An 18,818-nucleotide genomic window follows, 5' to 3' on the forward strand; every position below is an offset into this window, starting at 1 on the left:
CAGGACGGGGGATTGGGCCTAGATAGGGTGGTCTTTTGAAGCGTTGGTGCAGACTCGATGGGCCAAATGGCCTTTTTCTATGATTTTATGATCAAAGTATCGAAGGGTCTGTTGCAAGCCGTTGTAAGCCCAGAAGTTGTTGCCACTGGGGTAGGAGAAGGAGCAGGTGAGGAGCTCCCTGTGTCAAGAGAAATACATAGAGAAGCCGGCCCAAGCGCAAAAAGGATCCCAACTAGTGATACTTTGTCGCTCTCAAAGTAAACAGAAATCTCCGACAGACTGGGATATCGAGATCAGGATTTTCAGGTACTAGGACACCTGAAGCGGGAAGGATATTGCAGCGACCTTCGGAGGCCATGTGACTCCCCGGCCAATGGAATCAGATCGTGCGGAGTTTCAGCTGGAGAGCTGTCCTTTAAAACCCACAGTCAAGGTCTGGACAGCAGGAGGGTAAGGGTTGTTGTTTTGCCATTTTATACTTGTAAAATAAGCTCAAATAGTTTTGTGCCTGTCAATAAATAGCTGTTCTCATCCACTGCTAGTCTCTGTTATCACAATAAAATGCTTAATTACAAATGTATTCTTTTCACATAATTGGCAAATAGAAAACATTGTTCCAGCACCACTACTACAATAGTTCAGAAACTAATCACAAATTACGAATGCCTCAAAAATCACCAGAACGTTTCCTCCGACTTCCCACAGGGATCTAAAGGTACAGTCCCAGGCAACATTGCTCTACTTTTTCCCTGCTGGGCACAACCTGTTTATTATATTGTCAGCCGCTTGCATATGTTAAAGGAAATGTTGGTTGTGTACAACCTGCAATGCAGTAACATTGTGCATCGCCACACTGCTGTGTAGCTTAGAGGAAGCATTCAGTTGCTGTTCCGAATGATCTGATTTCAATCACAGCGGTATTGAGCATGCAGGTTAGCTCCCAGATCAGGGATAACATAAACTGTTAGCTTTCTAGTTCCTGATCTCTTATCTACAGATCTCCTACTGACAAATGGGTAAATGATCAAATGAGAACAAGACATGAATCAGTTATGATGCTGCCACCTACTACCCCTAAACCATAACTGAAAGACCTGTTGATATTCAGTGTCTTGACTCAGCCATGAAAAATGGACAATTGAACAGGGTATCAGATAGCTGATACCTCAGGAAGAGTCAGCAATTAACTTCCAGTGATGAGGAAATCCATCACTTCTATGTATGCAATCAGGAACAGTTCAAAGGAGAAAAACAAGTCCCAGGAGGACCGGACACTACAAAATATACTTTGAGTCAATTCAGTAGCAAACAAGTTGGCATTAATATGGAACCAGGTACAAGAATCACAGCTCATTTCTCTTTCTGAAAACAACCCAGTATTTATAGAGGGGAAAGGAGCACTTTCCTCAACCATGCAGAACATATCAACAAATGCAAGAACTTGTATTTATAAAGCACATGTCTTTTAGAAATATCCCCAAAGCACTGGCTGGTATGGAAATGTATCGATAGTGCTCAGATAAACTGCAGCCAATTTATACAAAGCACCTTCATGCATTTGGTAATAATCATGTAATCGATCTATAGTGATTTGGTTGAAAGAATAAAGTAGGCCAGGGTCGCTGCATCAGCCTACAGCTGTAAGAATGGAAATTTATGGTTCCCCACTGACCTTTGACTAAGTATTGCCCAATGCAGTGCTAAGATATTTTGACCAGAAGGCTCTAGGTTCAATTTTTGGACTATGCTAAGCTTATTTATACCAGGAGGTGAACTGCCACAATTGGCTACAGAACCCATGAACTAAACATAAAGAAACAACATTCAGAGGTCCTACTCGCAAATAAAATCCAATGATCTTTGCTGGAACTGAGCTTACATGTATGCTACCGAAGACGGGATGAGTTTCAGAAGTGCCCTCTCTCCTCCAAATTTAAACACCTTTCAGTGAAATCTAATTTTAAAATGCCTTCTTGTGAAAATTGCAAACAGGCAGTGAATTTCTGTGGAACAATATTGCAGCAAGGAGTCAAGGGAAGAAAAAGCAATAATAAAAAAGGGGGCTCATTTGTAAATCTGTCAGGTGAACACTTCTTGTGGCAGAAACCCAATATGCAGAGCTGCTCCTTACCTTTTGTACCTGTTGGAACAATTAGGCATCCAAAGTCACTGTGCCTAATGTACTGATACTAATGGGCCACCTGTATGCTACATAACACAAGGATACACCTAACAAATTCAATCCCTAGCCTAAAGACTTTTCCACATATTTGAGACCAAGACATATGGAGGAGTGCTGCACTGACAGATGCTCCTCTTTTAGATGAGACATTGAATAGTGCCATTGGATCTTGGAAGAAAGCAAGATAATTTTGCCTGTGGTCTGGCCAACATTTATTCAAACAAAAATAAATCTGATAATTTGATTAATTTAGTGGACCCTCAAAACCGTTTGACATTCCTCGAGATCATGGCTAATTTATGACCTCACTCCACACTTACTTTTGCCCCATATCCTTTAATACTTTTGGCTAAAATGACCATAAACCTCGGTTTTAAAACTGGTAATTGATCTAGCATCAATTGCCATTAGCAGAAAGTGTTGCATGAACGGTTTCCCAATTTTAAAAAAACTTTTGGTCCTCCCCCTCCCCTCCCATGCTTCACTTTGTGCCTTCCTTGGGAAGCCTTCCTCCGCTCCCCCCTCTGCCCCGGTCACTTGTGTGCGCCCTACTTGTCTTTCTCTCTCTTTCTCCCCCCCCTCTCTTCCAAGTCACTATTTGTCCTGAACATGTCTTGGAACAAGCTGATGAATAGCCCCCAGGCTTTGTGGAAGCCCTCGTTCGACCTTTGGATGGTGTACTTGCTCTTCTCCAGGTGGAGAAATTCCACCAGGTCTGCCAGCCAGTCTGTAGCTGTGGGGTGTGCTGCTGATCACCAGCTGAGCAGGATTCTCCAGTGTGCAATTAAGGAAGCAAAAGCCAGGGCGTCGGTTCTCTTTTCCCATATGAAGGTCTGGCTGGTCCGATACCCCGAAGACTGCCACTCCCGGGCACGGCTCCACCCTCACCCACACAACCTTGGACATCATCTCGAAGAAGGCTATCCAGAACCCGACAGGTCTGGGGCATGCCCAGAACATGTGGGCGTGGTTGGCCAAGCCTCCCTGGCACCGTTCTCCACCTCCAGGAAGAACCTGCTCATTCGGGTTCTAGTTAGGTGGGCTCTGTGCACCACTTTAAACTGCATAAGGCTCAGCCTAGCGCAGGAAGAGGTAGAGTTGGCCCTGCTCAGTGCTTCGCATCAGAGTCCCCCACCCACTTCCGTCCCCAATTCGTCCTCTCATTTCCGTCTAGTTTCATCCAATGGTCGTCTTGCCCTGTCTAGCAACCCTCCATATACGTTCCCACAGTTCCACCTCTCCTTATTGTCCGTGTCGATTAGCTCCTCTAGAAAAGTGTCCCTCGGGGCCCTGGGGTACTTTGTCATCTCCTTACGGAGTTAGTGTTTGATTTAGAGGTGCCTGCGCACCTGTCCCGTCGTTAGGTCCAGGTCCTCCGTCAATTCGTCCAAGGTCATGAATCTGTCCCTTATGTTTGCTCTAATTTGTTGACTATGCCCCACAGTCCTAAGCTCCCCCACTAATGGAAATACTTTTTCCCAAACAGCCCTCCCAGCTCCCCTTTAATAACTTGAAATCTTCAATCAAATCAGTCCTCAACCTTCCAAATTCCAGAGGGTACAACCTTTGTTCATTTAATCTCACCTCATAATTTAACCCTTGGAGCCCAAGTATTATATTGGTAAATTGGTGCTGCACCTCCTCCAAGCTCACTATACTTTCCAAGTGTGGGACTTAGAACGAGTCATGGTGCTCCGGGTGTGGCTTTATAACGATGAAGCATGGCCTCAAACCCCTTGCATACAAGGGCCATTAGCCTTTCAAATCATTTCCTCTACTAGTTTCTGACACTTTAATAATCTATGCACACTGACCGCCACTGTTTCTAGATTTTCACCATTTTGAAAGTACTCTGTTCTACCCTCCAAAGTGAATGATCTCATTTGCCCAAGTTGAAATCCATTCACCTAATTAATCAATATCTGACTATGCAACATGAGAGCAACTACACTTCAAAATTACTTAATTGGCAGAAGCATCTGCGACATCCTGACATGCATAGCGTTATATTAATACAAGTTTTTCATTCTTACATAGATTAATTCAAAAATGGTTGGACCAAAAGAACTTTCAGTAGTAATTCCAATCAGTGTTCAGAACCAAGAGTGACAAATCACAATCAGTCAATTGAGACCCTCTTTTAAGATAGTCACTACAGTTATAATAATTTTCTACTTTCCTCATGAGGACAAATCTCGACATAAATTGTATCTGTGATCGGTCTACCCATTTCATCAGTCAAAGGCCTCCTGAAGTTTGCTACAAGCTTCAAAATTATACTCCCTATATTCAAGTTCAGGTCAAAGCATTGGGGTTAGTAGCAATTCCGGAGAGATCTGACTTCTCTCGTGTCAGAAAAACATTGTTCACCACTACTCTCTGCCTCCTATACTCTCTGCCAATTATCTACCCAAGTTACACTCACCCCTTTAATCTCAGTACTCCTATTGACGTCTTGACTAAGTGATCAAACACCAAATAAATATCCAAAACATCTGATAAATTATTTAATTTGAGGTGAAAACAACTGCTCAGACAATATTGGAATACAAGTCACGCCTTTGCAACTTTGATTCCAAGTTTCAGCTTATAAATACAATGCAGAGACGGAAGTTAATTCCCAGATAGCAGGGCTAACCTCACAGTTTAGTTACTTTAACTGAGTGTGTCTCAGGTCAACAGCACAGTTTAAGCACCCAGTGCTGCGACATTCTTGTACACAGGGTGTCGTGCCCCTCATTTCAGACATGCACAAACTGGTTCCAACAAACTGTCCTCTGTGATACCGACACTGACATCACAATGAAAACAGTCAGCCATATACATGTTGGACTGTACAAACAAATGATACCATCAGCCTCACACCAGTATCTTCAATAATCCCAACATACTGACACCAATCATGCAAAACTCACTAAAAGAAAGGCTGCTGGTCTTAAAATCCAGTGTACATACCTACATGCTGCCAATGGCTGCAAGATCAAGGTAGCACACGTGCTCGGAGGCAAAAAAACACACGTGCTCGGAGGCAAAAAAACACACGTGCTCGGAGGCAAAAAAACACACGTGCTCGGAGACATTCATAAAGTATCTTTCAATACCTCAGGACCTCCCAAAGCATTGTACAGCCAACAAAGTACTTTTGAAGTGGAATCACTCTTGTAATATTAGGAGGCGCGGTAGCCAATTTATACACAGTGAGGTCCAATATACAGCAATGAGATAATGACCATGGTTATGATCTCGTTTGAGACGAGTAATGTATTTTTTTTAAAAAGAAGAAATACAAGATCCCAGTTATTTACCGAAAGAATGAAGCCACAAGATTCTACGATTTAAACAAAATTACTTCAAAGAGTCAAACAAAGCAAACACTAAATCCTATCTTGGGTAATGTCAATACTCCAAAACCTTAACATTCAATTGAACCTGAACAGGTAAATTGCAGTCAATTATAAACTCTTCCTTGCAAACTTGGAAGTTCCTCTTCTTGGATTCCACCGGATCCTTCGCCCATTGCACACACAACAAACCCCGAATTCCAGAGGCATTATTTTTTTTAACCAAAAATGGCACGTCTGCAGATGCTCCTCTATTCACAATAGTCTGGATGGCATGGATCCACCAATGTTATCATCAAGTCGCAGAAACAGCCACAGCAACTTTATCTTTGCTTATTCTCAGCTTCTGGATCTAGCCTCAGTCTTCTTTAGCCTGCCTGCACGGCACCACTGGAATCATCATCTACCACTATACCAAAATAATTTATTGGATGTAACCTTTTATTGGATTTCACCCAGGGAAAGTCTCTCCAGAATCATAGAATCTCTACAGTGCAGGAGGCCATTTGGCCCATCGAGTCCACACCAGCCCTTGGAAAGAGCACACTACTTAAGTCCACACCTCCACCCTACCCCCGTAACCCAGTAACCCCACCTAACCTTTTGAAAATTAAGGTGCAATTTAGTGTACCCAATCCACCTAATCTGCACATCTTTGGACGGTGGGAGGAAACCAGAGCACCCAGAGGAAACCCACGCAAACAGAGTAGAAAGTGCAAACTCCACACAGACAGTCACCCGAGGCCGGAATTAAATCCGAATCCCTGGAGCGGTGAGGTAGCAGTGCTAACTGCTGTGCCACCATTGCTTTTCATTGGCCAGGAACTGAGCCCGGACCTCCCATGTGGCAGCTGAGAATTCTACCACTGAATCAACAATGCTGCTCCAAATTTTTGGTTTCCAATCTCAGCTTTAGTCTGTGTTTCCTTAGGAACTGGAAGGGTCAGTTTCCTTTCTTAGTTTCCCATTTCAATTAGGGTCTGTCTCAAAGCAAACAAATTTTGCCCACAGATCCGATCACACCAGTTAATCTATTTTACTGGCGTGAAAGAAGAATCCATGAAAGCAAAAAAACTCATCGGTTTTTTAAGTCATGTTGGATGAAGAATAATCACTGGCCAGGATACAGAGAAAAAAATCTCCTGCTCACCTTAAGACTATTGCAAAGGGATCTTTTATATTCACCCAAGCGGGCATACAGGGCTTTAGTTTACTATTCATCCAATAGACACCACCTCCAAAAGACAGGATTTCTACTCCTGCGCACTGTTAAATGGCCTTTGCAAGTAGGTTCTAGTGTGCCCAGCTGTTATGCTCCCTTGGGTGGCACAGTGGCACAGTCATTAGCACTGCTGCCTCACAGCGCCAGGGACCAGGGTTCAATTCCGGCTTCGGGTGACTGTGTGGAGTTTGCACTTTCTCCCCATGTCGGAGTGGGTTACCTCCGGGTCGTCTGGTTTCCTCACACAGTCCAAAGATGTGCAGATTAGGTGGATTGGCTAGGCTAAATTGCCCCTTAAGTGTCTAAAGGGTTAGATGGGGTTACTGGATTACAGGGATAGGGTCGTGGGATGGGCCTAGGTAGGGTATGCTTTCCAAGGATCGATGCATACTCAATGGGTCGATTGGCTGCCTTCTACACTGTAGAGATTCTATGACTCTATGATGTTGAAATTCCCTGTGTTTGCGTTCACACATCAAGAATGGTCATTCGGGTTAGGTATAAACACCAGCTATCACCAATTGTTTCTGTGAGCCACTGGGCTCCACTGACAAAGTAGGCTAATGACAACAGTAAAAATTAAGCGGCGTCTTGGGATATCTTTGAACGTTCTATGAATCCTTCACCTAGAGCTCTACAAAGCTTTCAAAACTTAGGTATATTCCACTTCTTTAAGTACTATCAAGCAGATAATTGCTGTAGTAACAGCTAATGTTGTTCAGAGCTTTTACAGCAATGATTCTGTTGCTCCTACAGAACATGCTTCAAAAGCTGTGAATGAAACTCCTTTAATGTCAACTGAGGGGAACATTCTGCTTTTCCTCACAATCAGTGTATTTAAAATCAATCATAAGTTGACATCAGTGAAACTCGACAACCAATAACAACCATGATCAATCACCATTTCCCCCATCCCCAACAGTCCTCCGTCCCCATAGGACTTTCAACTAATAATCCAGGTGCTGGTTTCAAAGGGATCACAGTAAACTGATGGACAAAATAGGCCAGAAAAATCCAGCTTATAATAATAATAATCGCTTAGTGTCGCAAGTAGGCTTCTATGAAGTTACTGTGAAAAACCCCTAGTTGCCACATTCCGGTGCCTGTTCGGGGAGGCTGGTACGGGAAGCCTGTTTAGCCCACTATGCTAAACCAGCCCCTAATGAGGAAGCACATAAATCTCATCTGCATCGTGTGTATTTATAAGCAGATGTGAAAAATTTTAGAAATGTTTACGAAGAACAATACAGCACAGGAACAGGCCCTTCTGCCCTCCAAGCCTATACTGGTCATGATACCCCTCCACCCTGGGAAAGAGTGCCTGCCCATCCACTCTATCCATGCCCCTCAGTCTTGTAGATCTCTACCGCTCAACCTCCGCCTTTCTTTTTTTTTTAAATTTAGTGTACCCAATCATTTTTCCAATTAAGGGGCAATTTAGAGTGGCCAATCCACCTAGCTTGCACATTTTTGGGTTGTGGGAGCGAAACCCACGCAAACACGGGGAGAATGTGCAAACTCCACACGGACAGTGACCCAGAGCCGGTATCGAACCTGGGACCTCAGCGTCGTGAGGCTGCAGTGCTAACCCACTGCGCCACCGTGCTGCCAACCTCCGCCTTTCTAATGAAAACAGTCCACATCTATTCAGCCTCTCCACATAGCTAACACCCTCCAGACCAGGCAACATGCTGGTAAATCTCCTCTGCACCCTCTCCAAAGCCTCCACATTCTTCTGGTAGTGTGGCGACCAGACTTGCGCGCAATATTCCAAGTGCGGCCTTACCAAGGTTCTATACAACTGTAGCAAGACTTGACAGTTTTTATACTTGATGCCCCATGTGATCTTCAGACACAGGTGCTAGGAAAAAACAACTTGCAGATTCCACCTGCAAGGCTGAAATCTCAGACAGCATATCTGGTGAGCAAGGCAAACCTCTACATTTTAAATTTGACATTCTAAGGAAACCAGGGAGACCTGCTGAGGTGGAGTAGGGGTAATGATCGAATTTCCAAGCATATTGACTAATAACCCTTCAGTAATTTAGTGTACTGCCCAATGACCTCGAGCTACACTAGTCAATAGGTTTCAGCTACTGTTCAGTGCCAAGTGAGCTGTCCTTAGCTGTAATATCGAATGGGATGATGCAAATTGCTTCAACTAAGATATATTGGTGAAACTAGAGGAAAGAAAAAGGATGGGGGGAGGACATTATGTTTCCCGTGCCACCTACAACAATAATTTATATTTCTTTATTCTATTTAAAGTATTAAAACAAGCATTATAAAACAAAGTATGACACTGAGCCACGCAGGGAAATACAAGTCGCATGACCAAAGACTTAGGCAAAAAGGTAGGTTTCAAGGTGTATCTTAAAGGAAAGCGAGGTAGGGAGCTATAAGAAGGGAATTTCAGAAATGAGGGAGAGAGGAACACCCTGGAAGGATTTGAAAACAGAGGGGAGAATCTTAGGAGAGCTTCCGGCAACTCAAATCACAGAATTCTTCACTATTACACCACACATCCTCCCCCAACTTAGAATAGTGGCACTGTGCCAAATGAACCGCACAGACAGGAAGAACATCTCAAAGGGTTGTTTTGGTACACTTGGCTTCATGTGCAACCCGTGCCATCGCAGTTGCTAGGGAGGAGTTAATGCAACAATCACAGTTTCAGCAAAAACTGTTAAGCGAAAATTGCTACTGTAAAATAATGCTTCCATTCATTATATTTGCCACAATAAAAGGAGATACGGTGATAATCAAATCATGAAATTTTACTTTCGAGGCATAATTTTGCAAGGTTTCATAACTTGTATGGCAACTGATTAGCAAAAGTATGAAAATAGATGGGTTACAATACTGTAATCCTATTATCCGACCCACATTTATTGTTAATGAGGCTAAAAATTAAACCTGGGTGTGTATGCGTCAGCAAAATTATTCTGTAAAAGATAGCTTGCCGCTTTAAACACGAGGCAAATAATAAAATGTTGGAGTGAAACTAACAGCCTACACCAGTTCTTCGGTAAACCTTTGTTTTATTCAGCAGAAATAAAAACTGTATGGACATCTTAAAATAGAAGACTTAATCATGACAAACAAAATATTAGGCCATCATTGTGTTCCAAATATTTCAGTATGCTTTGACAACAGCAAATCACAATAACAGAAACAGTAATAACTATTTTCCATGGTACTCCTCCATTCTCCCACCCCCTCCGCAGTTTTACCCTTGCTATTCTTGACAACTGATAAAAGACTGAAGGTCACGCAAAGAAAACTTGCTTAACCAAAAGATTTAAAGCAAAAAGAGAAAATGCTGGAAACATAATGCAGGTCACTCAGTAGTTGGGACTAAGAACAGGCAGGGTGACATTTCAGCAGGGCCCTGTCAATGACCTTCGATCCAGAATCAATACAGTAAAGAAATATGTAATTTCTTTAGTCTTTGGAATCTGTAATTGTTTTTAAGAATGTTTGAAAAGGACTTTTACGAGTTTGCATCAATTGTAAAGGGATCAATTCTTAAGAAGAAATGCTGGTCCATGTGACCTAGCAACCCTTGACCTGGAAGTACTACCAACAGGAAGTTAGGAAAGAAGCCATGTGGCCGGCAGGCACAAGGGAGCGCGGCAGGCACAAGGGAGCGCGGCAGGCACAAGGGAGCGCGGCAGGCACAAGGGAGCGCGCAGGCCAAGGGAGCGCGGCAGGCACAAGGGAGAGCCCCAATCAGGGGAGTGGAGGGCAAAGGTGATCTTCAGAGCACAGATGTAGATTCAAAGAGAAATCAGAAACAGCAGAAGGAACAGAATTCTTGAGGAAGCAAATTCTCAGGGAGAGGTTAGTTTGTAAGTGTGACAGAAAAGGAGGCAGGAGGTTTTTGGAATGCTGTGTGACTAGGCGGTAAAGAACTGGGTGTTGTCATAACATTGGACAAAATATGAACAAGGGTCTTCTGAGTTGGCTAGGAAGGAACTCCAGAAAGTTACATAAACAAGACTGCCATGACCAAACGGAGAGAAGGATTGTAGAAACGTGCTCATTGGAACAAATCCAATCCAATCCAATCCATTGATAATTGGATCCATGAAACGCAAAGATGAAAGCTGTTGTCAGTAGAAGTCCTGATCTACCCTTCGTAACTAAAGGCAGCATGTTATGGATAATGCCACATTAGTACAGGGAGTGATGCGAGTGATTGCGGTTGCACAAGATGTATTTTTGAAGTGAGATTTATCTATTTATTTGAAGTATAATTTTCCTGCTAGTTCATATGCAATTTGTGTTGGTTCTGATTCATGTTAAAGTAAACGCTATAAAAAGTGGAAACCTGTTGGTAATTTCTTCATTTGAGGATCATTCAGAAAATGTTTCTTTTTTTGGTTTATTGTTTTCCCACAGGAATGGACAGTCTTATCAGGGATTCTAATGGCTTATCCAGTAACCCAAGACACACAGACCAGGAAAGACCCCAGGTTCAATTCCCAGTTTGTGCTGTTAGTACCAGATGGAACTTGCATTGATATAACGTGTTTTTCATAACATCAGAACGTCCTAAAATATTTCATGGGAACATTTCAATGATGTGCTGCTGAAATGCAATTGCTATCAATTATAGGGAAATATGACAGCCCACTTTGTGCACAGCAAAGACTCACAAACAACAATGAGACAAATAACCAGAAAATCTGTGGCTGAGGGATAACTGTTGGTCAAGGTACCAGGTGAACTTTTCTGCTCTTCAAAAGATGCCGTTGGATCTTATACATCCAACTGAGTGGCCTCAATATATCATCTCATTCAAAAGATGACACTTCCAACAGTTCAGCAACCCTATAGTACTTTACTTAAATGTCAGGACACAATATTGTGGCTTGAACCACAGCCTTCTAACTCCAACACAATGGTACTAGAGGCAAAGCTGACATCTGAAGCAACTACAAAGAAATTCAATGGCAGTAGCTCAGAAAAAACTGGCCCACATTCCCACTTGTAATGACATTGGGAACGAGCAGGACCAATCTCTTATGTGGCCCTGATGACTTCATCCGTTGACACTCCCTGTGTGGTTACATTAATATAGAGCAGTTTGCAAGCTAGAAATGCACAGTTAGAAGCTATGGATTGATATCAAGAACAAGACAATGTGTTCAAGAGGGAAGGAAGGGGAAGAGAGAGAGAATGAACATCAGTTTCCCCCATTAAGAAAAAATGTTGATCATAATCCCACACTCATATGGACTTCTAAATAGATTTTCGGCAAAGATCGACTGTCACTATTTGACATAAATCACAGCATGTATGGTTCTGGAGTCCAATGGTAACTTACATTTATTTGAAGTATAATTTTTTTATTATCACAAATAATCAGCTGCCAACACACAATTTACTTTCACAAATTGCATTAAGGAATTCAGTTATAATGTAGGTTTATTACTGGCGTGTATCGATTTGAAGATTGCACAAACAGTAACCCCTGAAGTCGGGGCCTAAACTGACTCCAAAGTGTAAATTCAGTGAATGTCAAAGGGTCATCTGACCTGAACTAAGTATTTAAAGTAAAGATCCTTCCTCTGCATTCTCTAAACATTTAAATATCTATATAGGAGAAAGCACGGCCCATCTGCATATTCAGGTCCATGCAAAACTCTCTGCTAAACACAGCAGTAGCTTCCAGCCTGACAGGAATCAAGCAACAAATCCACAAACTGCAGCTATTGGTCTCAGACTGGTAGCTACAGCGCAAATGCACCCCAAACCATGTTAATGGTTGCATGTAACAGTGCCTCACATCAGATTTTATATTTGTTCAAGAAGCGAAGCCACAGAAGAACAGGACCTGAAAAGTGTGACCCTGTACTGAAGTAAGGATTGGAGTGGAACAGTCACTACATCACACAGCAAAGTAAAATCATTTAAAAACAATGCAACTGTGTTGTAGTAAACCCAAGCTTTCACTGAATGGAGTAACATTTAATACAGCAGGGATGTAAAAATCAGTCCTCAATTACTTTTTAGATACAGAATAGTTGAAATGTTTACTTGTCTTCAATGTCCTCAGGATGATACATGTGATTCAATGTCAAACATTATTTTTTTTAAATATTAATATATGAACATGCATAAATAGAAATGGACAGCAATTGTTGCTCCATTTGCACTTTCAGATGCAAGCCATCTGCAATTTCATAAACAGATCACGTCATAATAGAAACAAAATCTGACAGTCACTTCAAATTATACTCAATATTCATGCAGCTCAAGTTTTAAAAATCTTTTGACAACTTACAAGCTAAGCATACTTACTAGCTAGGAGGAGGCAGGAAAGGGCAATAACATAGAGTTGTTTCGCTGCAACATCGTAGTGGTCCATGAAGAGGTCTAGTAAGTAAACAGCGAGGTGACGTGCTGTGGGGCAGAGCTGGTAGCGATTGCTCAGGATAGCGAGGAGGTCAGCAAAATAGCGGCGCAAGCCAATCTGTGGTGAATGAGCCTTGTAGACAGGCAGTTTCAGTTCCTATGCACACAATGCAAAAGAGCAGGGTAAAGAAAGGACGGCGTCAAATGTGTGTCTTTATAGAAAGAATACCTAAAAGCTCTCGCTTGCCACCTGCTAGTGGGGTCTGGCTGCTTAGCAACAAACACACTTTTTAAAAAAACTACACAGAACATTTGTTGGAGTAGGATTTATGCCAGGAAGAAAAGAAATCCAAAAGTACAGTCTGTCATAGGGAGCTGTGTAGCTGCGGTAGGAAACCTCAATAAAAACAATGTACAAAGCCCAAGCACAGTACCAGGCCATGCTTCAGTAAGCTCCAGGCTTTTCAAAGCCCGTGTCAAATGGCATATTTTTCACTCAATGAACAGCTGCACGCTGAGCTTGGTGATGCTTACAGGTGATCCTCATTATGGCAAATAAAAAGTCACATTTCAGACAGCACTCAAACTGGTTGTAATAGTACGTAAAGTTTGCCCAACAGGATATAAAAAGAACCCAAGAAAAAAAATTCACAGCTTGCCATTTGACCTCCTTCCAATTGTTTTCCAGGACCTTTTCAATTTCTGTCACCCATTTAGACCTCCTGGTGGGATAAGAAAGAAGTCCCAAAACGTATTTGCTGTTTTAACACTTAGACCTAGTTTATTTTTCCCATCTCTGTGTTCAAGAACCAAACAGGAATCTCAGAAATTCCCAGCAACATGACGTTTTGCAAATAAAAGCTCTCGGTTCCATTTCATTCATTTTAGAAGGTGGCTCACCAGCATCTTCTCAAGGGTAATTGCTGTTTCAAGTCCTGTTTGAAGTCTGGTAAATTACTGCACTGTCTTTAGGAACTAGGCTAGAGAAAGTAAGCGACAATGCTGTACAATTTTGATATGGATATATATATTGTTTCAGATAAAGGTTTCAAAGCTTAAGAGAACCCAATTCCTTTTTTTTTTCTCAATCAAGGGGCGATTTAGCAATGGCAATCCACCTACCCTGCACATCTGTGTTGTGGGGGCAAGACCCACACAAACATGGGGAGAATGTGCAAACTCCAGAGACAGTAGCCCAGAGCCGGAGTCGAACGCGGGTCCCCGGCGCCATGAGGTAGCAGTGCTAACCATGCATCACCTTGTTGCCCTTCAAAGCTTAACTTTTATCACTAATTTTCAAAGCCAGGTATTTCACTTATAAATCCCAAACAAGTCAACCCCAAGTTTTATCATTTTGCTGCAGCTACATTATAAAATAGATATTTAGGGATGAGCAGAAAACCTAGAGCAACTATTTACAGCAGCATGAAACATAAACAACTTGCGCCCGTAAACTATTCTGTTATGAAACAGAACCTATACTTGGGAGTAATTATGTTTTGTGTTTAAAGTGCCCAATTATTTTTCCAATTATGGGGCAATTTACTGTGGCCAATCCACCTACCCTGCATCTTGGAGTGAGACCCACTTGGAGTGAGAGTGTGCAAGCTCCACACAGACAGTGACATGGGACTGGGTTCGAATCCGGGTTCTCGGTGCTGTACAGCACCAGTGCTAATCACTGTGCCACCTAGTTTCAGTAATTCTCGGTGAAGTTCTAATAAACGATGACATTTAATTTTAAATGCTAAGAAAGGAAATGCACCATAGCCATACAGACGTCTAATTACTATAGGAAATCATTGTATCCTGGTAACAGTTTGATATAACTATTAACATCTGCAAAATAGGACCTTGTAACTTCCCACAAACGGGGGAGAGCTGTTCAAAATAAAAATCTTTTCAGTAAAGAGATAATAAAATGCTTACAGAGTGAGTTGCCTCCTTTGCTGGTTGTAGATTTAGCATAATGTGCGACTTGAAAGGCGAACATACCCCAAAGGGGCTGCACAAACCCGATCAGTTATGAAACGGAGCCCGGGGAGGGGGGAGGGGGGGGGGGGGGGGGGGGGGGGGGGTGTTCAACACAGCAATCCAGTCCTAAATCACATTATTCAACAACCCAGGTGGCTTCAATAAGTGATCGCATTGTCCTTGGGCCAGTGAAATAAGCAAAAGCAGAGATACATTACAAAAATTCAACAGAAAGAGGAGGATCAGTAATATATGAAAAAAAAGGTTGTTTCAATACTGGACGTAAAACTAAATAGGCATCACTGCTCATGTACACCGATTTCCAGGGATGCAGTTTACATTTAATTTTCAAGTTAAAAGAAAATACTTCCAATGACAGTTCTCTAGCCAGTTTCTTGTGTTTAGATTTACGTTTTGTACATTATTCATACAAGTATTAATCAAAGTCAAATTTCTGAAAATCCAAATGAAACACAGGTTCTCAGTTTAAAAGCGAGTAAACTATATTGTGACATCAAATAGTTGTCGGGCACTGCATCACCAGTTTGCACTCATTTCACATTCTTAAAGGCCCCATTCTGAGCATTAAGTTACAGACAGAATTATATTGGAGAAGTTAAATATTTAGCATTCATCACCGTCTTCACAACTGCTTTTACTTCTTCAAAAGCTAAATGAAATATTCTGAGTGTTTAAATGAACAAGTCTCACATTTGTTTTCCGTTGGCACCAAAACAAAGCAGAAATATAGATTTGATACTGCATTGTGAGACAAGTTAGAAAAGGACATTGATTGGGGGGGGGGGGGGGGGGGGGGGGAAGAGAACTGAGTAGTTAAAACTGTTTGATTTAAACAGAGAACATACTTCACACATAAGCAGTGTTCAAAACTCAAATCGGCAAATCATTTACAGGACAAACACCAAGAAGCATTTCATCAACAACCATGAAGTTTAGAAACTTTTAATGGCATCAAGACAAATTAAGGAGCAAATAAATGGGGCGGCACATTGGTACAGCGGTTACCACTGCTGCCTCACAGTGCCAGGGACCCAGGTTCAATTCCGAGTTCTGGCGAGTCTGTGTGGAGTTTGCACATTCTCCCTGTGTTTGCGTGGTTTCCTCCAGGGGCTCTGGTTTCCTCCCACAGTCCAAAGTTGTGCATGTTAGGTGGATTGGCCATGCTAAGGGGACTGGATGTGCAACGGTGGGCAAATTATAAGGTGGGTGAAGGACAGGGGATATGTGCGTGTGTTGTGGGGGTGGGGGGTACGGAGTGTGTTTAGGACAGTGGCAGGCAGGTAGTGTCTCGTTAAGTCGACGGGGGTGGGTGAGGGACGGGGGTGGGTGAGGGACGGGGTGGGTGAGGGACGGGGTGGGTGAGGGACGGGGGTGGGTGAGGGACGGGGTGGGTGAGGGACGGGGGTGGGTGAGGGACGGGGGTGGGAGGGACGGGTGGGTGAGGGACGGGGTGGAGGGACGGGGGTGGGTGAGGGACGGGGTGGGTGGACGGGTGGGTGAGGGACGGGGGTGTGGGGAGGGACGGGGTGGGTGAGGGACGGGGGTGGTGAGGGACGGGGGTGGGTGAGGGGGGTGGGTGAGGGACGGGGGTGGGTGAGGGACGGGGGTGGGTGGGGGACGGGGGTGGGTGAGGGACGGGGGTGGGTGAGGGACGGGGGTGGGTGAGGGACGGGGGTGGGTGAGGGACGGGGGTGGGTGAGGGACGGGGGTGGGTGAGGGAGGGGGTGGGTGAGGGAGGGGGTGGGTGAGGGAGGGGGTGGGTGAGGGAGGGGGTGGGTGAGGGAGGGGGTGGGTGAGGGAGGGGTGGGTGAGGGAGGGGTGGGTGAGGGAGGGGTGGGTGAGGGAGGGGTGGGTGAGGGAGGGGTGGGTGAGGGACGGGGTGGTGAGGGAGGGGTGGGTGAGGGACGGGGTGGGTGAGGGACGGGGTGGGTGAGGGACGGGGTGGGTGAGGGACGGGGTGGGTGGAGGGACGGGGTGGGTGAGGGACGGGTGGGTGAGGGACGGGGTGGGTGAGGGGACGGGGTGGGTGAGGGACGGGGTGGGGTGAGGGACGGGGGGGTGGGTGAGGGACGGGTGGGTGAGGGACGGGTGGGTGAGGGACGGGGTGGGTGAGGGACGGGGTGGGTGAGGGACGGGGTGGGTGAGGGACGGGGTGGGTGAGGGACGGGGGTGGGTGAGGGACGGGGGTGGGTGAGGGACGGGGGTGGGTGAGGGACGGGGGTGGATCTTGGGTGTGTGAGGGGCACAGGTCAGTCTCGGGTGCGAGAGACAGGGGTGGGTCTCAGCTGGGTGAGAGATGGGCATGGGCGAGGGACGGGTCCCAGTCTCGGGTGGGTGAGGGATTGGGGTGAGGGGCGGGGGTTGGTCTTGGGTGGGTGAGGGATGGGTGGGTGAGGGATGGGGGTGCGAGGGATGGGGGGTGCGAGGGATGGGGGTGCGAGGGATGGGGGTGCGAGGGACAGGGATGGGGGTGCGAGGGACAGGGGTGGGTCTCGGGCGGGTGAGGGATGGGGATGAACGAGGAATGGGGGTGGTGGGGGCGAGGAGTCGATGAGGACGGCGGGGCCGGGGAGGAGGGGGTTTGTTGGGGGTCGTAGCACCACACTCGGAGTCGGAGCCAAAGTTTGAGCGAAAATCAGGCGGCGCCGGCCCGGCTGAAAGTTTGCCGGTAAGTGAGGGTGGGCGAAGCCTGGTCCCTCCTGCTCCCCCCAGCCACTGCGCCCCCCCCTCCTCCAGCCACTGCGCCCCCCCTCCAGCCACTGCGCTCCCCCCCTCCTCCAGCCACTGCGCTCCCCCCCTCCTCCAACCACTGCGCTCCCCCCCTCCTCCAACCACTGCGCTCCCCGCCTCCTCCAACCACTGCGCTCCCCCCTCCAGCCACTGCGCCCCCCCTCCAGCCACTGCGCCCCCCCCTCTCCTCCAGCCCCCAGCCACCCCCCTCCCCCTCCAGCCCCCCCCCTCTCCCCCTCCTCCAGCCACTGCTCCCCCCCCCCCCCTCTCCTCCACCCCCCTCCAGCCCCCAGCCACCCCCTCCAGCCCCCAGCCCGGGTCGGTCAATCCCGCACCTTGACTCTCAGCGCCTGGTGGATGTCGCTCGCCAGCTGCCCTTTCCACCACTGCTCCTCCGGCTCCATCCTTCCCATCCACACAAAGAGGCTCTTCCGATCCGAGCACACAGGCATCCGGCACCGACGGCGGCCGGGCGCTGGGAACTCGTCTCCCTCCTCCGCCCCCTCCTAACCACTGCCGCAGGGCCTGAGCAGCAGCTGGCCACGGAGCCAACAGCGGAGAGCCGGAGCCCCGACTCCGAGCTCAACTCCAACCGCAGCGGCTGCAGCTCCCCAGCCACGGCCAACAGCGCATGCGCCAGCAAACCACGGCCATCGCCGCTGGGGGCGGGCCTCGAGGGAATGGGGCGGGGCTACAGGAGAATGGGCGGAGCGAGAGGATAACGGGGCGCGGCTACAGGAGAACGAGGCGGAGCTATAGGAGAATGGGGCGGGGCTAAAGGAGAACCGGGCAGAGTGAATGGTGCGGAGCTATCGGACAACAGAACGGAGCCAAAGGTGAACTCTCTGAGAGAAGAAGTTCTTCCTCATCTCAGTCCTGAATGGCTTACCCCTTATTCTTCGGCTGTGACCCCTAGTTCTGGATGTCCCCAACATCGGGAACATTCTTCCCGCATCTAGCCTGTCCAATCCCATCAGGATATTAT

General features: G+C 46.0%; 1 protein-coding gene across 1 annotated transcript in view; it reads right to left on the minus strand.

Annotated features, from left to right (window-relative positions):
• Positions 1-18,484, minus strand: part of ccnjl (cyclin J-like) — a 101,280-nt gene extending 82,796 nt beyond the window's left edge. The window contains exons 1-2 of the mRNA XM_038795466.1: positions 18,169-18,484; positions 13,055-13,265 (exon numbers count right to left, since the gene is read on the minus strand). Coding sequence (XP_038651394.1) covers positions 13,055-13,265; positions 18,169-18,285 — 328 coding nt within the window. The 5' untranslated portion in view covers positions 18,286-18,484. The remainder of the gene's footprint in view (positions 1-13,054; positions 13,266-18,168) is intronic.
• Positions 18,485-18,818: the final 334 nt, after the last annotated feature.

The sequence above is a fragment of the Scyliorhinus canicula genome, chromosome 4 (assembly GCF_902713615.1).
Source record: "Scyliorhinus canicula chromosome 4, sScyCan1.1, whole genome shotgun sequence".
Taxonomy (NCBI): Eukaryota; Metazoa; Chordata; class Chondrichthyes; order Carcharhiniformes; family Scyliorhinidae; genus Scyliorhinus; species Scyliorhinus canicula.